Raw genomic sequence first — 22,025 nt, 5'->3', positions numbered from 1 at the left:
AAGCAAGACAGCTTCTTCGGTTGTGGTGGGAGCAGGCTCCTGCCTGTCTGCATGTAGAGACCCCATTGCAGGGACATGTGTCCCTGTTGTGGTCAGGACTGTATGACTGCTTTGAAACAAAGCCTGGGAGCAAGCATTACCTCACATTCGGGGGGGCTTTGTGCCTTGAACAACACTTCAGCAATCCAGAACACTTCAGCAATCCAGCCTTGGAGCTAACCATCCTCTTTTTGCTTCCTTTTTTCTTGTTTGATTTAATGTGCACCTTTCAAGGTTTGGTGGACTACAAAACAGAATGGTTTGTGTTCCTGCTGACGTGGTTTATGTGGAAAATACTTCTTGCTTTCAATTTAGTGCTCTCTTTCCTCTTCCTGGTTTAAAATAGATAAAAAATGACTGGAGCAGTGGGTCTTGAGTGCGCTCATTCAGGAAAGAACAGGACCAGAGGTGTTCAAACATTGTCTTTTGTTTTAGTATCAGATGGTAGCAGACTTATTCCAAGATGAGAAGGATGCTGCATCCACCTCTCCTGTGGGAAAGGGAGCACTCAAAATCAGTGTCCGTTCCGCCAGACCAGCCATCAAAGCTGCCAATAAGGAACACAAGAAAACTGTGGGGCACCAGGTAACGTATGATTTGAGGGGGTCAGTCGATGGCAGGGAAATGAGGGAATCCAGATACATCATTGCAGCGAAGATCTTGTTTCTTCGATTTGAAGAAGAGATAAATAAAAAGCTGTTGGTTTCATCTTTCAGTTCCGCAACTCACTGCATTTGCTCATGGAGACCCTGAATGCCACCACCCCACACTACGTGCGCTGCATCAAGCCCAATGATGAGAAGCTCTCCTTCAAGTAAGTGGGCTTCCAGACAAGCAGATGTGCTCAGAATTATAGCAACAGAGTGTGCTTTGGACTTTTCCTTTTGCTAAAGAGATTTTCCCCCTTGTAACATTTTCCCTGTAACTAGAAGGCCCTTGGAGATTGCTGGAGTCACTTCTCTTTGGTTTCATTATGGGGTTTTGGTCCCTGAAATGAAAACTAATGCAGGTCGTACTGATTCGCAGATACACTCTGCTAATACAGAGCATCCTTGCTTTGCAGTGGTAGGGTATTTATAAACTTTCAACTTGGAATCACTTAAACTTACATAACTATGACTATTTAAACAGTGAAAAGTAGCAGAGAAAGAAATGAAAAAGTGGAGGTAAGTAGTATGATTGCAAAATGGCTTGTAAAATGAATAGAAATGTCTTGGTACTTCAAAAATAAATGTGGAAAAAGTAAAGAGCTGGCTTTATCAACTTCAGGCAGGTTTCCAGTTGGGTGAACAGCTGAAGCAAACAGCCAGTCTTGGTCACTGTAGTTTAGAGATGTAAGGCAAGCTGTGGATGTTGTAAGCAAGTGGCTGTTAGCCTTGTTTGACATCTTGATAATGTACTTGTACCCAATTTTGTTGCCTTTGACTCTAAAAAGGCTTGGCTATTAGTGTGCAGGGGCCTTGTAGATGTTGTTGTGATGTCCTTTAAAGGCTCTGCCATAAACTGCAGGTGGTGACATTTAAGAAAGCAGAGTTATAATTGTAACCCATAAGCAGGGAGGCAGTGCTCTCCAGCTGTTTCAGTGTAGTTTCAGTGCTCCTGGTGAGCATGCAGCCACCTTCAAGCGCAGAGATGGCTCTGACAGTATCTTGCAAAGGAGGGCAAAGCATCTGTACAGGGGTTTGCCCATGGTCATGATATGCTGGTGAGTATGTATGCCCCATGAAGCTTCCCCAGCTTGACTCTTCTTCTGCAAACAGAAAAGCAGAGAGTATTAATGGTTAGGAGACATTCAGGAACTGACTTACATTTAACTGATTCATCAGATGGTTAGTTAACAGCTGTGGAGAAGGCTTTGTTGGCTGTCCGGGGCAGCAGTTTCTGTGGGGCTTCTTTTATCTATTTCATGTACCATTTTGTAGGTACTGGAGATGCTTAGGGCCTCAATTGCTTGTTGCCTATAGCAGAGGTTGTCAATTTAAATGAAATTTTATGATTCTATGATTCTGTGAAATTCAGGATTACACTTTTGTTTGGTTGCTTCCTTTATATAAAGCACTAAAGTGTTTTCTAACTTTTCTGTAGTGAAGGTCTGGTAGATGCTCTTCATGTTAAAATGGCTTCACCTTCCCAAAGGGTGTTTCCAAGATTCCATGTACCTGCTTGGCTCTACTTTCAGCCCATCCAGCTTCACTTCTTTGCTTTTAACTTTGTAGTTCAGTTTTCCATGTGATGCTCAGGATGCAGTTAATATGGTTTTATAAATGTGCAAGCTTCTGGTTGTCAAGATGCAATAATTACCTAAATGAAGTACTTCTGAGATGTTATGGGTAGCAAATACCATGAAGATAATTCTGCATGTCTCTGCCTGCAGTCTGAGTGATGCCTCGGTTCAATGTTGTGCTCCCAATCTGGCAAATGTCTGAGTTGTCAAAGCTTGGGATTTTGGGAATAAAGGGCAAATCGAAACAGACACAAGAATGATTGTGGGAGGAGTTGCATGCAGGTGTCTGTGCAGCCACCAGCATTGCAGGAGTCACCTTGGGCTGGAAACAACAGCGGGGTGCTTTGGGTTGAGCATCCCCATCTACAAACTGGAACAAACTCGTTCAGGTGTCTTGTGCTGGGATTTTTTCTGCAAGAGATTATTTCCTCCTCACTCAGGAGGAAACCTTGGTCAGTGTTGATCTTGCTGCCACTGGCTTGAGGAATTTGTATCCTTAATGTGGCTCAAATAGAGTCTATTTGCTTATATGTAAAACTCAGGTCTGGAGAATAATGGGATGGCTGTAAATGAGTCTGCATTTGTACTGAAAAATGCACAGTGTCAGGAGGCATTAGTGAAATGAAACATCAGTGGCACCACTCCGGGTTAGCAGTGAAGTGGTATCTTGTAGCATGCAGAACACTCCGTGTTATGTTCATTGTTCATTGAAAAAACACAGAGCTTTTTCTCTTCCTAAACCAACATTTTTTGTCTTACAAGAACATTACATTTCATTACATCAAAATGAGATGTTTAGCCTGGAGAAGACAAGGGACCTAATAGCAGCCTTCCAGTATTTACAGGGGCTATCATACAGTGGTGTGTGGTGGTAGGGCAGGAGTCAATGGCCACCAATTGACATGAGAGGTTCAGACTAGAGATGAGGAAACACTTCTTCTCCATAGGGACAGTCTCTCAGTGGAAGAAGCTGCCCATTGAGGTTGTGCAACCTCTGTCTTTGGAGCTTTTCAGCCCTTGACTGGCTAAAGCCCCGAGCTGTGGGCCTGCCCTGATAGCTGCCTCAGCTTTTGGACATGGGGGGGTAGATTGCACCCTGCATTGCTCTCACTCCTCCTTTATATCTTGGTCCAAATGTCGGGTTTGTTTCTTAGGGAGTTGAGAAGTGTAAGGCTTCCAGCCTGGAGGAAGCATTGGCACCACACAATCATATTTGCCGTGTCTGATGGCAGGCTGCATTTGGGGTTGATCCCTCATGGAGAAGACTTCAGAGAGAGATGTGTGAGGGGAATGCCTGACTTCAGCTGTAACTTTGACAGTTTTTCTTCCAAATTCTGTTTCAGGCAGGGTTTGCGATCTCTTACTTGGGTTTCCAAGCCAAAAGCAAACTGCCAGCTGCTCCTACTTCCCGTGGCAAGGAAAAGGACTTCATAATAATGCATGTTTTCCCACTTTTATGCCCCTTCTTTCAGCCTAAGCCTGTAGCTGGAGTTGTTGCTAGAAAGAGTCCTGGCTTTCCATGCTGACAAGTGACTGCAGCCACTCTGGTTCCTGCATTTCACCTGCACTCAGCAAGGCTTGACCACGTTGTAGAAAGTTCCCCTTGTGTACAGTGTAGATTTCCCTGGGATCTTCCAGGACTGAAGCTTGCCATCCATCTGCCAGTCCTGTTTATTACACATTGTTATGGAAATTGTTCCCTTGTGGATTCTTCCTTGAAGTGAGTGACAGTCAAGACTGATTTTCCATCCTGCATCGTGTTTATGGTGTTGTAGTGAATAACTTGATGCAGACTTGACAGGTCCAGGGAATTTAAAGATGCACAAAGCAGCAGGAGACTGTTTCTTATGCTGCTTTTGCACAGCAGGAGCCAGCCAGAATTATTCATGAAATCTTGACCTGCAGGTGTAAAGACTTTGGGCTTTCGGGAAGGGACAAGCAGGTACCTGAGAAGCTTTTGTTCCTTGCTTTGTTCTGGAGACCTAACACAGGTATGGACATCTGCATCGTATGAGTCCAGGCTTGATCCAATGACCTCTTCCAGGGTCCAGTGTCTCAAGCTAAAGAGCTGGGACCTCTTTGTACATTTGCTGTCAGGGATGGAAGGAGGGAGAAGCAGTGGAAGATGCTGGTACCTGGACTCGTTCTGTGCAGAGATAGACTGATCTGAAAGTGGGTTCATGCCAGGAACCAGAGAGAGCACAGTGCGAGTGTTCAGCTGGAAGTTGGCATGAACATTTTCAGTACCAATTGCTGATGGAAATGAGATGCCATTGTAAGGGGTAGAGCCAGCTAAAAAGAGGAGGGCAGACAGCTGAGAGGAGAGATACCTTGAATATCCACACAATGCCTACCAAAGCCATTAGCCTGGGGCATGAGCACCACTGTTCTTGGTAAGCATAAAGGTCTCCAAATCCATGGGACTTGTTAATTACTCAGTTTTGTTATTGAATTTAATATATCAGATTTATTTTGCTGTTGAATTTGACTTTTTTTTTTTTTTTCCTGGAAATAGGTTGTGGCCCTTATAGCTGCAAAGGTAATACTGTCTGGTTCATCAGGCAGCTTGTGATGGGGTCGATGCTTCCCTTCTTCATTGCAGTTGTGTTGTTTTATGTATATGGGTAGATTACAGATGTAGAGACTAATTGCAACAGATTGTCATCTTGTCCCAGGAGCACCACTTGGCATTGGTAATAGGGCAATAGCAAGGTCTGTTGCACTTGAAAAGCACAGCATCTTGTGACATGGAGGGGAAATGAATGACATTTGTGCAACCTGTTCCCAGAGCAAGGCATGGGATTTGATAAGATTTGCAAGGGAATGGCTATGGACAAAAGCTATCCATGGATCTCCGTGTTTCTTCACCCCCTATACTAACAACAAAAGCAAAGCTTTTTCCACAAATTGGAACCTAATCCCTGTTTCCAAAGGGGAGTCGCTATGAGATGGGTTGATGGTATGGATTCCTCCTCATTATGTTAATCTCTACCCTAAATATAATTGCAGGTTTGATTCAAAGAGAGTGGTGCAGCAGCTGAGAGCTTGTGGAGTGCTGGAGACCATCCGCATCAGTGCAGCTGGCTTCCCATCCAGGTACTGTGGTTGGAGTTCAGTGTGGTGGTGTTCTGCTGGTGTGCTTTCCTCAGCAAGTCCCTTGTCTGGGGCACGGAAGGGAACAGAAGAAAACACCAGTGTTTTCAAGACAAACAGGGTTTATTTAGTAGGTTTATATCCAAGATAGATTCTTGCCTTTTTCCTTTTTTTTTTTCATTTTTCAAAGCCCCCATTAGGTCATGGTTTCCTCAAATGTAAGACGTTATCAAGTGATGAGCTTCAAAGTGAGGCTGCCATAGGGTGTGTTCTTGTGTCCAGTGTTTCATCTGGTCCATTCAGTTTGGTCTTGAGGAGTAATTTGCTGTGGCGAAATCTCTGAAAATACTGGTACATGGCAAATACAGGAATTCAGCTTTAATCCCATATGGAGGTGGACAGCAATTAGCAAACCAACGGCTCTATATCCTCTAAACCCATCTTGCCTGGAAGCAAGTGTTACCCTAGGGGACTTCTTCCCTGCTTGCCTGAAGCTCCCCATACAAAAGCTCATTGCACTGTACAGTTTCCTTTCCTTTTTTTCCCCCATGCTGCAATAGTAATTTCATCCAAAAAAAAAAAAAAAAAAAATTTGGTTATACTTACAGAGAAAGAAAATAAGGTTGTAAATTATTATCACAGACTTTCACACCGCACATCCGAAGCATACTGGGCTTCAAAGACTTGCATCTTAAAAAGGAAAGGTTATGAGTGGCGTGGCTCTTGCTGATTATGGTATGAAATTCAGAAGAGGTTTTTAGGGCCTCATAAATCAGAAAACATAAACTATAAATAAGCCCTGAAGATGACAAGGGCAAATAATTCTAAAAATGCATCAGTTGCATTCTAGTGCCAAGCAGCTTTGTGTTAATGTCAGCATAGCCATCAGCCTTTTTTTATGGAACAAAGGAGTTATAAATATGCTCAGTAAAGAGTCAGCTAAGCGTGATGCTGAACACCATGAGAAACTCCCTGTCCCGGATTTTGGGGAGGAGTGTGCTGCCTTATTGGTTACTCACATCTTCTGCAAGGCAGCAAAGAGCCTGTAACAATTGATGGTGGCTCCTGCGTGATGAGGTGAGGGGGGTCTGCCGCATTTAACCTCTGTTGGCCAGTGACCTCCATGGACAGGCAAAAATTGGTGAGTTCAAAAACCACCAGAACCGCTGAGCTCAGCTTCAGGAAGGAAAAAATTAAAATCAGTTGTTCCACAGAACAGTTTTCTCTCTCCTCTGTAAGTACAGGAGGGTGGAAGAGGTACTTTGGGTCTTCCGTGGGAGTCTGGTCCTGTTAGGGGACCCAGCAGCACCCCATCTCTGAAGTCTTCAAGGCTTTTGTGGAAGTAACTAGTAAAAAACTTGCTCTTAAATGACGTGATCTCTAAGCCACAGAGAGGAATTAAAAATCAGCCCATAGGTTGGGTCTTTTATTATCTTCTTTGTTAAAGTAGCTGCAGGAACAAATCTGTCTGTCCTCTTGCAGTAAAAGCCCTAAAGCAGTGAAACAGCCCTAGTTTCATTTGGAGGAGGCCACAGAAAGGCAGTTTTGTGCTCACTAAGCAAGTACTCAAGCTCCCAAGTGCAGTCTGGGCTCCTGGCTCTGCAGCAGTGCATCCCAGGGGAGGACTGAGGAGCTCTGCTTTGAGGGCTGTCCATGGCTTTTGCTGCTGGTCTTAGCATAGCTGCAGGGACAACCTGTACCTCCCCATTCATAATTTTCCTACAATCTTGCAGCCTTTTCACACCTCTGCTCACTTAACTCTGTAGTTTAGGCCCTACAGCACTGAAATTGATATACGGTTAGTGACTGGGGAAAGGACACAGATGACAGAAACAACTGCAGCACTTGCAGGCCAGCCAAGATCTATTTATGACAAATAATTGACTGATGTGAAGCCTACTTCATCCTGAAAAGCTCAAAAGTGATGCTTTGAGCTCTGTTTGCTTGCTTTTGGTTATGAGGTGTTTGTCTCAAGATACTGAGAATACAGAATCTTCTACCACTGTAACTCATCAGCTTTTGTCCTTCCTGCAGGGGAAAAAAAAGGGTACAAATAAGCTATTTCTGCTTTTCAGAATAATCTTCACTAGTTCAGTATTTGGGGTGCTTCAAGGACAGAGTTTTGTTTTGTTTTGTTTTTTATATTTCTAGAAGATAATTGCATACAGGAACAGCTCTGCGCTAAATAAGATACTCACTTTGGGTTCTGGTAGTGCTTCACCCTCCTTGGTCATAAGATTCCTGTCTTGAGAATCCAGGAGTTGGACAACATCATTGAAAGTTTCTGAATAACCTGTATATTTGAATTGGTTTTATAAACCAGCTTGGCAAAAGGTGCTTCCACAGGATCTTATTGTGTGGGAAGTGTAATAGATGTTTCTTTCTGCAGTTTTACATCCATGCGAGATGTCTCAGTTTTCATCACAGTAAGCATGGATTATTTTTTTCCCTTTCTTTGTATTTTTAGGCTAAAACCAAAAAGGAGGGTCATTTCTTTGAATAGTAACCCTGTGAGAAGGCTATCCATTTAAACCACTTAGTAATAATGGAAAACTTGATATTTGTGGGTTTTGCTTTCTTTGGGTGTAAGGAATTTACCTTTAGGGCAACAGGGATTTTTCAGGATGTCTTATCTCAAGAGAAGTTTTATTACAGAAACAGGAAATAATGTTTATTTTCATCCTGTAATATTTACATCTGAATGTTTTCCAGCATACTGTCACAAGAGTAACTTCTGTTGGCCTTGGGTCAGAGGTCTCTGGATAAAGCCATCTTCTGCCTTTATTTCACAGTTCTCCACTGTGGTTGCTTTATGGGTTTAAGAATTGAATGTCTTGAGGCCTCAGTAATTTTTTTCTACCTGGTTCCTTTAAGAAGAGAAGAAGTTTTAATGTGATTTGTAGTGTTCTTCAACCCCTGTAACTCATGGTATGCTCCCACCGAAAGATGAAGCCTTGCACTCCCCATGTTGGGTACGCCTGGCTTTACTTTATCATTTCCATGGTACGCTGCACTGTGCCTCTATCTCAAGTAAATTGGAAATGTATCATTTGCTTTTGAAATGTTACACAGCAGTTAAGAAATGTATTTGTTAGCATGTACATAAATGACTGTGATGAATGGACTGTCTTAGACGCATAGATAGTAAATCTATCATCACCTTCTGTGGGTAAAGCATGGAAGATGTCTCTGTGCTATGAAACCATTCATCATCTTTATAGAAACTGGCTACATCGAGATTAGCCTGTAGAGAATTAATTGGTGCAGATCTCCATTAATAACAAAATACTCTTTTAAAACAAGTTTTTAACTTGCATTTTGTCAAAACTACTTGCTGGTTCTTGCGGTTTCCAGTCAGTGGTACAACGACAGTGGTCTCCCAGCATGCCATCACTCTGCATAACATTGTCATTGCAGTCTCCCTGAAATACTGGTTATTGTAGTTGTTATGTATGAAATTTACTGTTTTAAGTACTCTTGGCATTTGGCTGCTTCCTCTGGTCGCTGGAGCTGGTTGTCAGACGCAGCATCTTTGTATCAATTCAGTATGAAATCACAGCTGCTAAACTCTATAAACATTAAACATTTACAATTGAAATGTATCATGAGCTTCCTTGGGTATAAAACCTTTTCTTTTATAATGTGCCTTTAGCTGTCATTTCAGGAAAACAAAACTTATAAATGACTTTGGCTACCAGCAGTTGTGTTTGCTCACTCCCCCCACTCCCAACAAAGGTGTAATATGTAAATAGAGGGTGTTTTCCCCCCCTCATTCCGCTCTTTGAATATATTCCAGATAATTTCAAGCCATGCCAGCCTGCATGTTTTAGAGCTAATTGAAAGGCAAATCTGGTCTGCTGCAGTAAACAAGGCAAGAGAAATTTTCTTCCTGAACCACAGTTTCTAAAATAATTTCATGTCAGATCTTGGCTCAGATATTCAACGTGCTTGCCCCCAAACAGGCTTCAGCTCCTGTAGGAACATAAATATAGTCCAGCTCCTTACTGCTTAAAATACTGATCCCTATGGAGCATGGTCCCACATGGTGCTGGCAGGATTTCTTACTTGAAGCTGGGACGTGGGTGAAGGGGGACAATTAATTATTTACCCTTAATAGAAATATTTTGCATTCAGTTATTTTAGGCCACCAAGAGAAACCATATGACGGTTAAGTCATAAAAACTCCGAGGTCTTATTATGCTCTGTTTTGCTCTTCAGTGCTGCTGAATTAACGTTGCTGTAATCACCCTAAACAATAGGTTGGAGATATTTTGGGCAGTTGCTCACTGACTGCAGAGATGCTTTTAAGAGGCTTCCTCTTGGGAGTCAGAACTTCACCCCAGTTTCTGACCTGAGCCTTCCCTTTAATTGCAAGGTTGCCATCAATCCAGCTGACTCTGCAGCACGAGGACTGCTCTCAGGTTCATCTCCCCATGATTTTGGGCAGGAGCAGCCCCTTTGCTTTGCATCCTGTTGTAGTTTTGTGTGAAGCGTTCAAATCTCGTTCTTTAAACTGCAGATACAGGGGTTAATTTGTGGTGTGTTTTATGGGTTATTCTCTCTGTCTGATTCCTGTAAATGAAAAAGTTATTGCTGGGTTGACCAATTCTCCTGCTCCTGGCTAAGCCCTCAAGCATCCTCCTTGCTGCCCAATGTGGGTTGTGTTTTTCATACGCATAAGTTACTTTCCTGTGTCCTTACATTGCTTTTATTGCCTCTTCCCTTTAGTGACCTGTGCTGACTTCAAAGCAAAATTGTTATGTTTGAGGTCAGTTGTACTTGATCTCAGCCCTGAGATTACTATGTTTTTCCCTGGGAAAGTTTGAATAATATCCATCTATTCCTTCATACCTCCTTCCCAGTTCTGCAGGTACCCAAATTCTCCTGGTCACAGCTCTTTGCCTGTACCACCTGTCTGGATCTTATCAGTTGATAATTATAAGGAATGGTATTTATTTAGTTGCTGTTGGTTTCCACCTCTTACCAATGAGGTGTACAGTGCTGTGCGCTGTGTGGCACCATTCTGAAAGCCTGAGATCTGCTTGTAATTTAATACCTGTCAACAAGTCAAACTGAGGTATAACCTTCCCATAATCTCTCCTGACCTGCTAAGCTGTGCGGTAACATGGCACATCTTGTATCTCGTGCTGGGAATCGCTTTGTGGTCTAGCAGGAGGGAAAGAAATTTTCTCCTTTTTCCTTTTCTCAGATGTTGAATCTTAAAGGAAAGACATATGTGTGCGGAAAAAATGAAAGGTCTGTGTTCGCTAAAGCATGAAGCTTTGGTATTTCTGCACCAGAGAGATCTCCTATGTAGGGTTGTAGGATCGTGTTTGTTTCTCTCAAAGCACATAGTTGTAAGGGAATTTTACACCGCTTTGAGCCTGAAGTGGTTTAACCAGGCATGTTACATTAAACCTGAGTGCTTTGATTGTTCCATTCTCTGGGGGCAGATCCTGTAACGGCACCTATGAGCCCCTGCAGCTTTCCTTTGCTGTGAGCTGGGACTGCAGGTATTCCAGTGAAACTCCTGATGGACCAGCAGAGCCCCATCGTGGCACAGCTTTTGTCTTGATATCCTGTGGTCAATAATACAAGCAGTGTGATCTCAGGAGTGTCATCTCCTGCTAAATCAGTGAGGCTGGTGAGAGCAGCCTCGCTGCAGCAAGGGTGAAATGTGCCATAGACGTGTAGCATCGGGCTATGAACATCTGGGAGATGTGGATAGAGGACTACAGGTGCCACAAGCCTGGCAAAACACCCTGGCAGCAGTCAGTGAGCACATTTCCTGCTGCTTCCAATATCCCATGTGAGACTTACTCCTAACGAGTGAATTAGTTACACTACAGATGGAAGATTGTTTTTTACCACCTTCTGAAATGTAAAAGACGGGCTCTGAAGAAAGACCTCTGTGTACAGTGACTTACGATCTATTGTCAAGGAATTTCTTGTTGGAAAGCAGTTGTAGGGTCTCTGTGTCTGTCTTGGTGCAGGAAGGTGACGGATTTTCCTTCTTTCTGCCCAGCTTTGACCCACACCCTCAGTTACACGTGTTGCCTCTTCTCCACTCGCTCTTTGTTGGAGGAGCCTGGGTGGCACCTGCAGGATCATTTCGGCCTCCAAATAGCAGCATTAGTCCCTGAACTGACTCTGGCAGCTGAATGGGAATACTCCCTCCTTCCATTTCCTCCCTTTCCAAGCTCTCCCTAGCTTGAGTAATACCAAAGCCAGGGAGGAGGTCTCCAACATTGCGTGCTGGACTGTGTGCCTCGGGCATTGCATGCTCTGCTTCTCCTATCGGGTTTGATTTGGAGCTGCGGAAGCCTCAGATGTGCTGAAAGTGAAAATGGGTTTTATTCACACAAAACAAAAGGATTTAGGTGTGGGTACAAAATGGGAGCTGTAATTATAAAACAAAAACATCTGGAAAGCAAAGAGACAACATGTTTAAACCCTACATGACACAAGCCTGCAGTCTTGCTTGTACCTCACCCCAGTGAGACCCCCCCATAGCAAGTGTCTTTGGTGTTTTTTTCCAGTGATAATCCAGTACTTTTGGTTATTTGAGGGTGGGTAGCCTTGGCTTTTCAGCCTCTGAGCAAGTCCATGTAGACTGGTACAGGATCATCACAATATCTGGGCAATCCAGAGCTAATCTGTCCATGGGCAATCCTCTCATCACAATTTCCTTCTTGCTTCTGTCTCTAGGAACCTTCCAGCTTATCTTTTGCTTCAGGTGCAATGCTAAGGACTCTCTATTTTTGCTGTTCCCATATTCTTTGCAAATCGTGTAAAGGTTGCAGTGTGTCCATGAAGGAATTGTGTGGCACTTTGGCACTTCCCAATCCTTAGCAGTCCATTTAGTTATTTATTTATTTGCCTTTCAGCCTTCATTTTTTTTTGGTAAACATTTTCTTCCACTCTTTTAATTAGAATATTGATTTTAATTAAAGCTGCATTCCTGTCCTTGTGCTTTTTCTGAACTGGTGTGAAACAGTGTTGGTCATGTATTTTGAAGTACACATTAAATTTTTGGTATGCTTATCTTACCAAATATCCTAGCTTTCAGGAAGTTTCAGTAGAGATTCTATCAGCGGTTGGACTCGAAGATTGTTGTAAGTTATTTCCAACTGAACTATTCTGTTCTGTGAGGCATTTTATAGAGATGGCAGCCTTTGAACATGGGAAGAGCTCAGGTGGAGGTGTGACGTCTTGCTCAGCCCCACCACTGCAAAGTGACCAAGTGTAAGACCTGTTACAAGCATCACTCTGTCCCTTCGCAATGTATTTTGCCTTTCTTCCCCCTGCTCTTGATCTCTGGAAGTGGAAAACCAAGAAGAGTTGGGTGTAATAATACAGGAAAAAAGATATGCATGGAGCAGCTGGGCAGAGGAGGAGATGTTTCTGTGTGGCTGCTCTTCATACTGCATATTCTCATTTTGGCTGCCAGAACATCCTTGTGGGTGAGGATCAGCTCACAGATGGCTTTGTTGGGAGAGGGCAGAAATCAGAATCATTGTAATTCTCTCTCATCTTCCTTTTTTATGCATATATTTTTAAATTATGATGGCCATGCTTGACATCGCTGGAAATGCCTAGTGTTTTAATTAAGCGCTCAGGTTTTGAGGGGTCCATAACTCACTGTGTTAATTTGGGGAAGGCTGGAACCTGGCAGATGCTGAACCAATTTCAGGATCCAGTCTGCAGGCTCTACGTCTAACAGCAGCGGCAGGGGATGGTATTTCCTAGCAGTAAGATGCAGTGCTCTAATTCCTACAATTAGTATTGCATGTTTGAAACTTAACTGTTGGTGACAGTGAGGCATCTTCCCAGTGGCTGCTTTATCTTGTCAGAGTCCAAAGAATCTGTGTTTGTTTTTAGAGTCTGGATCACAGACCTCAACATAGATTAGTGAATTAGTTGATTAAAATTAATATTCAACAGAGTCTGGAAAAACAAAATAAAGGAAGAATTTCTATTTGATGCAATCTCTAAGATTGCTTTTTTAATTATTTTTATTTTTTGCCAAATCAGATCCACAGTCTCTTCAAAATGATCGTATCCTTTCCAAAGGGAACAATGTTGTTAGATTTGACTGGTAAAATGCAGCAGCTTGAAAAGCACATCAGGAGAAGGGAAAACATGGTGATTCATGGCCTTTGTTCCATGCTAAAAGTACACAGATAAGGTCATTCAGTGGCAGAGGAGAGCTGAGATTTGGGATTAAGTTTGAGGTGACCTAACTAACGTGACTTTCGTGCTGAGAGTAGCGGTGAATGATCCCTTGGTACATGAGTTTCATATATTGAGTCATCTATGACTCCAAATGCCTTATTTTAAGGAAATTATGCCCAGCATGCAGACTAATCCTGTGTGTGCTTTACTTTCAGATGGTCCTACCATGACTTTTTCAATAGGTATCGTGTTCTTATGAAAAAGAGAGACCTCTGTAACAATGACAAGAAACAGATATGTCAGACCCTGTTGGAAGACCTCATTAAGGTGAGCTGTGACCAGATCTTTGGCAGTGATTTTTACAGCACAAAAGCTCATAGCATGGATACGATCTGAAGTGCTCTTCCTGCTCCTACTTCACTTGCTGCTTGTGCAGGTGCTTCTTCAGCCTAGTCAGCCTGGGGCTTTCTCCAGAATGAGGTAGTCTCATAAGGAGGTAGAAAGAGCAGGTTTGATGTGGGATCTCTTCATTGTGGTCAAGCTGAACATACCATTTCAGTGCTGTGAATTCCAGAGTTTGCTGTCTCCGGCTGGATGCGAACAACTGACCGTGTCTGGAAAACTTGTCTCCTCAGCCCCTCATTCTGGTTTTGCATATCCATAGCTGGAGCATATTTTGGAAGGTCAGATTAGAACAGCACCATGCACCTTATTCAGTCATAAAATTCCTCTTTGCACAAATAAGTAAGAGAAAAATGCAATGAATACCCTGTATTGTGTGGGAGACTTTCAATAGCCACTAATACAGAGAGAAAGCATTCCAGAGAGTGACACTCTTTTCCTTCAAGCAAAAAAGAAGTTGTTGCCACCTTTCTTCACAAAACTGGGTTTCTCTTCACAAAGCTGTGGCTGCCCCATTCCTGGCAGTGTTCAAGGTTAGACACAAGGGCTTGGAGCAAGCTGCTCTAGTGAAAGGTGTCCCTGCCCACGGCAGGGGGTTGGAAGTGGATGAGGCACCTTCCAACCCAAACCAGTCTGGGATTCTAGGAATCTATGAGACTCATGCGAATTACTTCTAAATTGCAAATGTGAACACAGAGGATTCTTCCTGTGGTCTTGCCATTGAGCAACCAAGTGCACAGAGCTCCTTAGCCTGGTTTTAATGTTCAATCTCTTGCTTTCCTCATGGACTTTTGGGGAATTTACTCGATTGGGCTCCTCTCTGGAAAAGCCATTCTCCTTATGCACCAAGGATTTCCTTTAGCTAAAAGCCATTTGCAGTGCATACATGACTTTGCAGATGTAAGATGTAATCTTTTCAAAAAGAAATCTTTACTTGAAGTCCTCTGGTGTTGCGTTTCTCTATTTAATTTAGAAACAAACCCTAAAAAGTGAAAAAAAAAAAAACCAACCAGATTTTGTGTAAATATATGTAAATTAACATTGAATCCTAGTGCTGCATTCCTCAGTGGGTACATGGAAGCTCAAGTACTTTGCAGCCTAGTATCTTAATCACCCAATTAAGAATAAATGGCAGCTGAGCTGGTGTGGATTCAAAGTGTAGGGGGTTTAATCTGTATCTACTATTTTTACTAAAAATTAAAACATATTTGCCTTAATTAAATGTCGTTTCCTTTATGTTTTTGAAAAGGATCCAGACAAGTTCCAGTTTGGGCGTACCAAGATCTTCTTCCGTGCAGGCCAGGTGGCTTACCTGGAGAAACTGCGAGCAGATAAGTTTAGAGCTGCCACAATCATGATTCAGAAGACAGTGCGGGGCTGGCTGCAGTGGGTCAGGTACAAAAAGCTCAGACAAGCTACAGTCACCATCCAGCGCTACGCACGTGGGCACCTGGCACGGAGGTGGGTCCTGGGGAGCCCTCTGAGGAAGGGCTGGCTGGGAGGTGCTTTGGGGCACTTGTATTTTCAATCTATTCCATCTTATAAACCTTAAACGTGGGGATTTCATATAAGAAACCTTGAAAATGCTCTGCATGAGGTGTTACCTTTAAGCCCTGTGAAGACAAGATCCATATTGGGCATGTAGATGCCACTACAATGAAAGCTTCTCTTGCTGAAGTCACGACTCATTCGTGGCCTCTCTCTGTAGCTTTATTCAGGGTCAAGAGATCAAAATTCTTTACCTCAAACTGAACGATTGCATATCTATATAAATTTAATTTCTAGGTACCGAGCCAGGGCTATGGCATAGGCAGCTAGGTTATAAACAGATGACTCGAGTATTCTGAGAAATGTAGATGAGTGTTCCACAGAGCGGATATTTTTCTGAGTACATCTGATAAAGGGCATTTGTGTCATTCAGTGAACACTTTGCTGGTTGGTATGTGCTCCTCTTCTGCATGCACTAGGTTTGTGCTTCCTGGTATTCAAGGGAAGTTCTCAGAATTGTTTTCTGTATCATTTGCAATGAGAAAGATCACTGCAAATCACTGGCAATGGGGCTATTTAGAGTACAGAATAACAGAACTTAGCATTTAACCCTTTGTGTGCAAGAACCTCATCTTGATGCCTTGCTGGGATTTCTGGGATATAGGTAACAATGTGCTGGAGAGTAGGCTGCTGGTAGCAGATGTGGGGTGGTTGTGAGGGAGCAGTAAAGCAATGTAATAGCATCCCAACACCCTGGCCACCTTGCATCTTGTGCCCCTTATTTATGTCAAACACTGCCATTGGCCTGTATTTAGCCAAGCTGGCTTCAGGCACTTCGCAGATAGTAATGAGTAGAGTATTTTGGTCCTTTCAGGTTTGTTTCCTTCTTTGTTTTCTCCTTAGAGAAGCTGTGGTGTGTTGGCTGTGTTGTTTGTTTTTGGGCAGCAGTATTCTCTCCCTGGCTCTGAGTTAGCTTCTGCCTACCAGTAGTATTGCTAATATACCTAACCTACCACCCAATTGGCACTGCTTGCACTTGGGCAACATGAGATGCTGTCTATATGCCACAAGGTTCCTGCGTAGTAATTTCTTCACTCCTGGTTGCTGGATGAATGTCGATTTCTATCAATTATTGAGGGTACTAAGGGTGAAGAACTTCCATGTTCTTTCCAAGCATTTCCTCTAATTCATACAATATCTCTGTGATGTATTTTGGAAGAACATCAGAGATGCTAACTGAATTTGTGGTGTTATTTGTGCTCATAAAAGGGATTTGCATCATGGAGAATCTGGGGCTGAGAAGGTCTCCAATAGGCAAAGCTGGACAATTTAGTGACTTCTATTTAAAACTGAGCACAGATTCTTCTTGTCCTTAGAAGTCCATATACATCTCTAGGCTCATAGCTGCCAGTCCCTCTTGGCAGTCTCAAGCTCACTTCAAACAAGGCAAATGAGACTGAAGCAATAAGAGGAAGGTTAAGAGAAAGAGAGTCCATTATTAACTTCAGCCTCTCCAATGGGCTGTCCATGCACACCTACAGACTTGGACTCTATATTTAACTTCACATCAGTCAACCATCCCCTTAAGGGGGAAGGAGGAATGCCTGGTGATGTTGAGGTGATGAGGTATGAGCTAAAAGGGAGGCTGGAAGCAGGTGTGCCAAAACCACCTGCAGCAGTTCTTCAACATGATTTTTCAGGTCACCTATTCATAGGGATGGATGTCATCTAAATAACTGCTTTCTTCTTTTTTGGAAATGGACTATCCCTTGTCCTCTTTAATAAGCTCTGATTCAGTAGGTCCTAACGAGAAGGAGACTCTATAAACCAGTCTGATATGTCTCTTGGTTTTGATACTCTTTTCACAAAATAAAGTAGATCAAATATCTATAAAATCTTTCTTTTAATATAATAAAAATCTATATAATGCTTCATGTTGACAGCAATAAACAATAAATTCAGCAAAACGAGCTAATTATAAAATCAAATGGAGGTTTTACAGGCATTTATTAACCTGTATAACAGCAGATTGAACTTGAGTTCAGCTGAAGAATGAGAGCAGCATGCCACAGAGTTGAGCACATCCCTCATTATTTACTCTCTGTGAATTGCCTGGGGCTCTGCTCATGAATGTAGCTAAACCAGTGCACACCAGTTTAAATGTCAAATCAGTTTGCTGCTGTTTTCTCTCAGTTGGTAGATATTCAGCACAACACTTGCTTTTTATATTTAGGGAAGTGATGGAGCCAACCTGGACATTGATTGGCTCAAGTACTCAAGACAAAAGAGTTCAAACCAAGGGAAAAGCTGGAAAATATTTGTTTTGAATGGTAGTTAGGAATAATGAGGCGCGTCGATTTCTAGTTCCAGTGCTCCTGGGTGCTGTGGATGCTGTCTGATTGCATGCATGTTCCCATTATTATAACAGAGACATGCTATCAGCTGCTCTTCTCTTAGCCCTGCTGCTGGATTGGTCTTTCTTGAATACCATGAAGCTACTTTTGGATGAGAGGTTTTTCTCTGCCTAGTCTGGAATTTATTACAAATGAAGAGGAGTTTAGTTTACTATTAACCTTTTTTCCTGTGCTTTGCAGACTCGCTGAGCACCTGAGGAGGACAAGAGCTGCCATCATCTTACAGAAGCAGTACCGAATGTTACGGATCCTCCGAGCTTACCAGAGGGTCCGCAGTGCAGCCATCACCATTCAGGCTTTTGCTCGGGGCATGATTGTCAGGAGGATTTATCACAAGGTATTGACTCCAAGGAGTGGCTTTCCATTAGGAAAGAGTAGGAAGAGCCTTACATCCACTGGCATAGCACAGTGATGTATTTATTGTGCCCACTTTGATGTTTAATGAAGCCGACAGCTTCTGGTGTTTCTGGAGAGCACATGGCGATGGCAAGCATTGCCATTTAAAGCTATGCAAGCAAATAAGATTTTGGCAGCAGCACTTCAGCAGAGCAGCTAAATGAAGTCAGTAATTTGGGTGCCAGAAGGTATTGTGGAAATCTGGAAATGTCATTCAATCTAACCCATACTCTGCAAAAACCTCCCTGGCAAGCTGAATTTGTATCTGAGCTGCGCTGCAGGTGCTGTTTCCAGAATGGAAGGAAGACCAGTTGGGTCAAGTAATTTATTGATATAAATCCCTCTTTAATTCATTATCTCCATTAGCTTTCTGTGTTAAACCAGGAGCTGGAAGCAAGGAAGTAAAGGTTTGATGACACTAAGTGAGACATGATAAATGCCCCATCCCTGGCAGTGTTTCAAGGCCAGGTTGGATAGAGTCTTGGGTGACATGGTCTAGTGTGATGTGGCCCTGCCCGTGGTCAGGGGCATTGGAACTGGATGATTTTAAGGTCCTTTCCAACACAAACCATTCTGTGATTCTATGAAACTGAGAACAACTCTGGGAAATCTTCAGTCTGCTCCTCAGGTCCAGCCTTAGTTTTGTAGTCACCTGAATTTATGCCTAATTGTGGGGATGCTGGAATTCAAGTCAGAGGCATGATGAGCCAGGAGGGGAAATCTTCCTTCTGGAGTTGATGGAAGCCTACCAGAGAGGTCAGTGATGTCCTCCGAAACAGAGCAGCTGGATGCTGGTGATCAGGAGTTTATGCTGCCACTGCTTTATCAGCATCTATTTTTTGAATCAGAAGCCTCTACAAGGAAGGCAGCTGGTCTAGCATTCAAACTTTCTGAGTGCCGAGGTAACCCAAAATCTTAACAAGTTGTAGAAGTTGGCTCTGAAGGTCAGGCTTCTCAAAACTGAGCATCCTTTATCTCTGGAGCACCAGAACATAGGTGCTAGAGATAGGTATTGGTTCAAATGCACGCTTAGCAACAGATGCAGGACTACAAGTGAAGCTCCATGAGGTCAGGCTGTTGTTAAGGCCTGTTGTAAGATCGGAGTAAGCCCCCAAGGCAATGCAGTAGGGTTTTTTCTAGCTGTTTGGGCACCCGCAGCCCAAACATCTGTAAGAGTGACAAGGCTGGAGACATACAAAGTTTATTTCAGAGCAGCTCCTACTGCATCCTAAGTGCACACAATCATTTTATTCTGAGTTAAAATTTGCAAGTGCAAAGAAACCCTCAGGGTGAAACAAAAGATTTGTAAGAGAAGCTCCTGTGATACCTTTTCTGAGACAACTTATCCCCAGCTAATAACAGCAAAGTGTCTTGTAATCTTAAAATTCTCCTCCCATTTCTTTCCTCATAATACGACAGCATAGATCAACATAAGAACGGTTTTAACAGCATGCTTTTATATCTCATATGTCAGCATTCAGGTTTAGAGGAAGCAGTTGAACTGCCACCTCCTGAAAAGATAGTTGTAAATTTTGGGGGAGAAATTAAATCAAAAGTGCCAGAAATTTCACAAAACCAGATACAAGTTCCCAGAAATTGAATCATGCAACAGAACTGGCTGCAGACTGTACCGAGAGGACTCTAGGGTTTTATTTGAAGGTCATCCGCATGATAAGGAATCCCGCCAGGACAGCATTTTATCTGCCGTATAAATTATCATAATGCAGGGGTGGAACACAGAGGAAAAAACTCTACAAACCTGTTCTGGTGTGAGTTACATCTGATGCTGAAGGGCCAGTAAGTTTGGTGCTAAGTGTTGATGTGTCTGTTAATGGGTATTTATTCTGCTAGCAGTGGATCTCTTGTATCTGAGCACTGTTCCAGGGTGGTCCATAAACACATAGAACCACCTAAGTTGGAAAAGACCTTTAAGATCATCAAGTCCAACCTTTCCCCCAGCACTGCCAAGGCCACCACTAACACATGTCACTAAGGGCCTTGTCTACACAGTCTGTGGACACTTCCATGGATGGTGATCTCACCACTGCCCTGGGAAGCCTGGAAGTGGTGAAGTCTCCCTTGAGCTCAGATGTCCCCTGTCCCCATCAAGTCTTCTGCCCACTGGACAGGATCATACCCCTCACTGCACTGGCTAAGCAGGACTTGACTCTCTTTAGTGAGCAGCATGGCTCCTAAGAGAGGACTGGATGTGTCCTGCCTGCATCAGTTGAGCTCAGAGACTGGAGAACTGCCCCCAGGAGGGGGGATTGAAGTACCCCTTCCCTTCTATGAAAGAGGATGCAAAATAACAGCTTCTATCTCCAGCCATCACCCTCTACACAACCAGGACAGTGCTCCTTGGAGGAGAATCCCTTTCAAAGGCAGATTACAAAGTGCTGAGTGCTGTGTTGCACCAGACAAGGGCTGTTGCTACCTTTACAGTGACTTTTCCCCCGTGACTGTTCTGTAGATCCTGGTGGAGCACAAAGCCATCACCCTCCAGAAGTACACCCGGGGCTGGCTGGCCCGCACTCAGTTCTGCCGGGTCAGGACGGCCACCATTGTCCTGCAGTGCTGCTACCGGCGCATGAAGGCCAGGCAGCAGCTGAAGGCGCTGAAGATCGAGGCCCGCTCAGCACAACACCTAAAGAAGCTCAATGTTGGCATGGAGAACAAGGTGGTCCAGCTCCAGAGGAAGATCGATGAGCAGGTATGTCCTGAGCTGTGCTGATCCTGTTGCTGCTTTGCCTGTCTGCTGTTGTCCTTCCTCAAAAGGATTCTATCTTCCTGTGGTGTCTGGGAAGGATGCCGTGGTGGTGACAGCCTTCTGCTACTGCTGGCTATATATCTGGGAGACTACCATGGAAGTGCAGATGCACTTGGATCTTGGGTCTCCACCAGGCTCTATGAAGAGCTTGCTTGGTAAGCTGGAAAAGCTGCACTGTCATTGTTGTGAGAACTGCCCAGAAGGACTCAGGGGAGGAGGGCAGAATGGTAATTCTGAAAGCTGGTGCTTGAAAACCCAAGCCAGCTCCATGTGAAATCCCCATGGCCCAAAGGGCTGGATTGCTCCATTACACTTTCGCTTTGTAAGCACTGAGAATGCAGACTGCCTGCCTCTGTTGTACTGAATCATACGTCATGAGTCTTGTTACCTAGAAGGTAAACAGTAAATTGGGTAAATACTTCACAAAGTAGTTTGAGCACATTCTTGTTACTGGATGTAACGTGTTCAGAGGTAAGAGCCATGATGAGGGGTGAGATGGCACAGTGTAGTACATGCCTGTGTGGATGACTTGATGGTCTTACACAGAGTTCTTTACCAGTTGCCACTTGTCATTAATGATCTGCAGAATACTAGTTTGATTACACACTTAGGAGGAGAGTTTTCCCCAACTACTCACATGTCTGCAAGTTACTCTGATAAATACTCTCTATGTTGCTTCCCAGTACTGTGCAGGATTTTCAGGGTTGATTATAAGAAATGCTGAGTAGGACGCAGTTGCATCCCCTCCTACAAGCAGGGAAATTCATATCCACCTATATCCTTAACCAGCCTTTTCACAGGCAGAAGAAACATTCTGTATAAGTCAGGATACCTACTTACTGTAGTACCAACTATTAGTAGTTGCAGTTTATCATTCTGTTAGGATGGTAACAAGGATGTGTATGTCACACGCAGTTTTCGTATGGCCTTAAATCACTCCCATCCCTGCAGGACATAAGAGGTCCCGTGATGAATAAGATGAGAAATGAATCTGCGTTGGCTCAGATGCCACAAAGTCAAGACACCC

General features: G+C 43.4%; 1 protein-coding gene across 3 annotated transcripts in view; it reads left to right on the top strand.

Moving 5' to 3' along the window:
* MYO5B (myosin VB) overlaps positions 1 to 22,025 on the top strand; it is a 157,490-nt gene that overhangs the window by 88,657 nt on the left and 46,808 nt on the right. For all 3 annotated transcript variants that reach the window (XM_065663542.1, XM_065663541.1, XM_065663543.1), the window contains exons 15-21: positions 475 to 624; positions 756 to 853; positions 5,273 to 5,359; positions 13,747 to 13,858; positions 15,183 to 15,394; positions 18,016 to 18,172; positions 20,702 to 20,941. In XM_065663542.1, the coding sequence (XP_065519614.1) occupies positions 475 to 624; positions 756 to 853; positions 5,273 to 5,359; positions 13,747 to 13,858; positions 15,183 to 15,394; positions 18,016 to 18,172; positions 20,702 to 20,941 (1,056 nt within the window). The remainder of the gene's footprint in view (positions 1 to 474; positions 625 to 755; positions 854 to 5,272; positions 5,360 to 13,746; positions 13,859 to 15,182; positions 15,395 to 18,015; positions 18,173 to 20,701; positions 20,942 to 22,025) is intronic.

The sequence above is a fragment of the Lathamus discolor genome, chromosome Z, assembly GCF_037157495.1.
Source record: "Lathamus discolor isolate bLatDis1 chromosome Z, bLatDis1.hap1, whole genome shotgun sequence".
NCBI lineage: Eukaryota > Metazoa > Chordata > Aves > Psittaciformes > Psittacidae > Lathamus > Lathamus discolor.
Note: the sequence above shows the minus strand (reverse complement) of the source record. Positions and strands in the feature narration are given on the sequence as shown.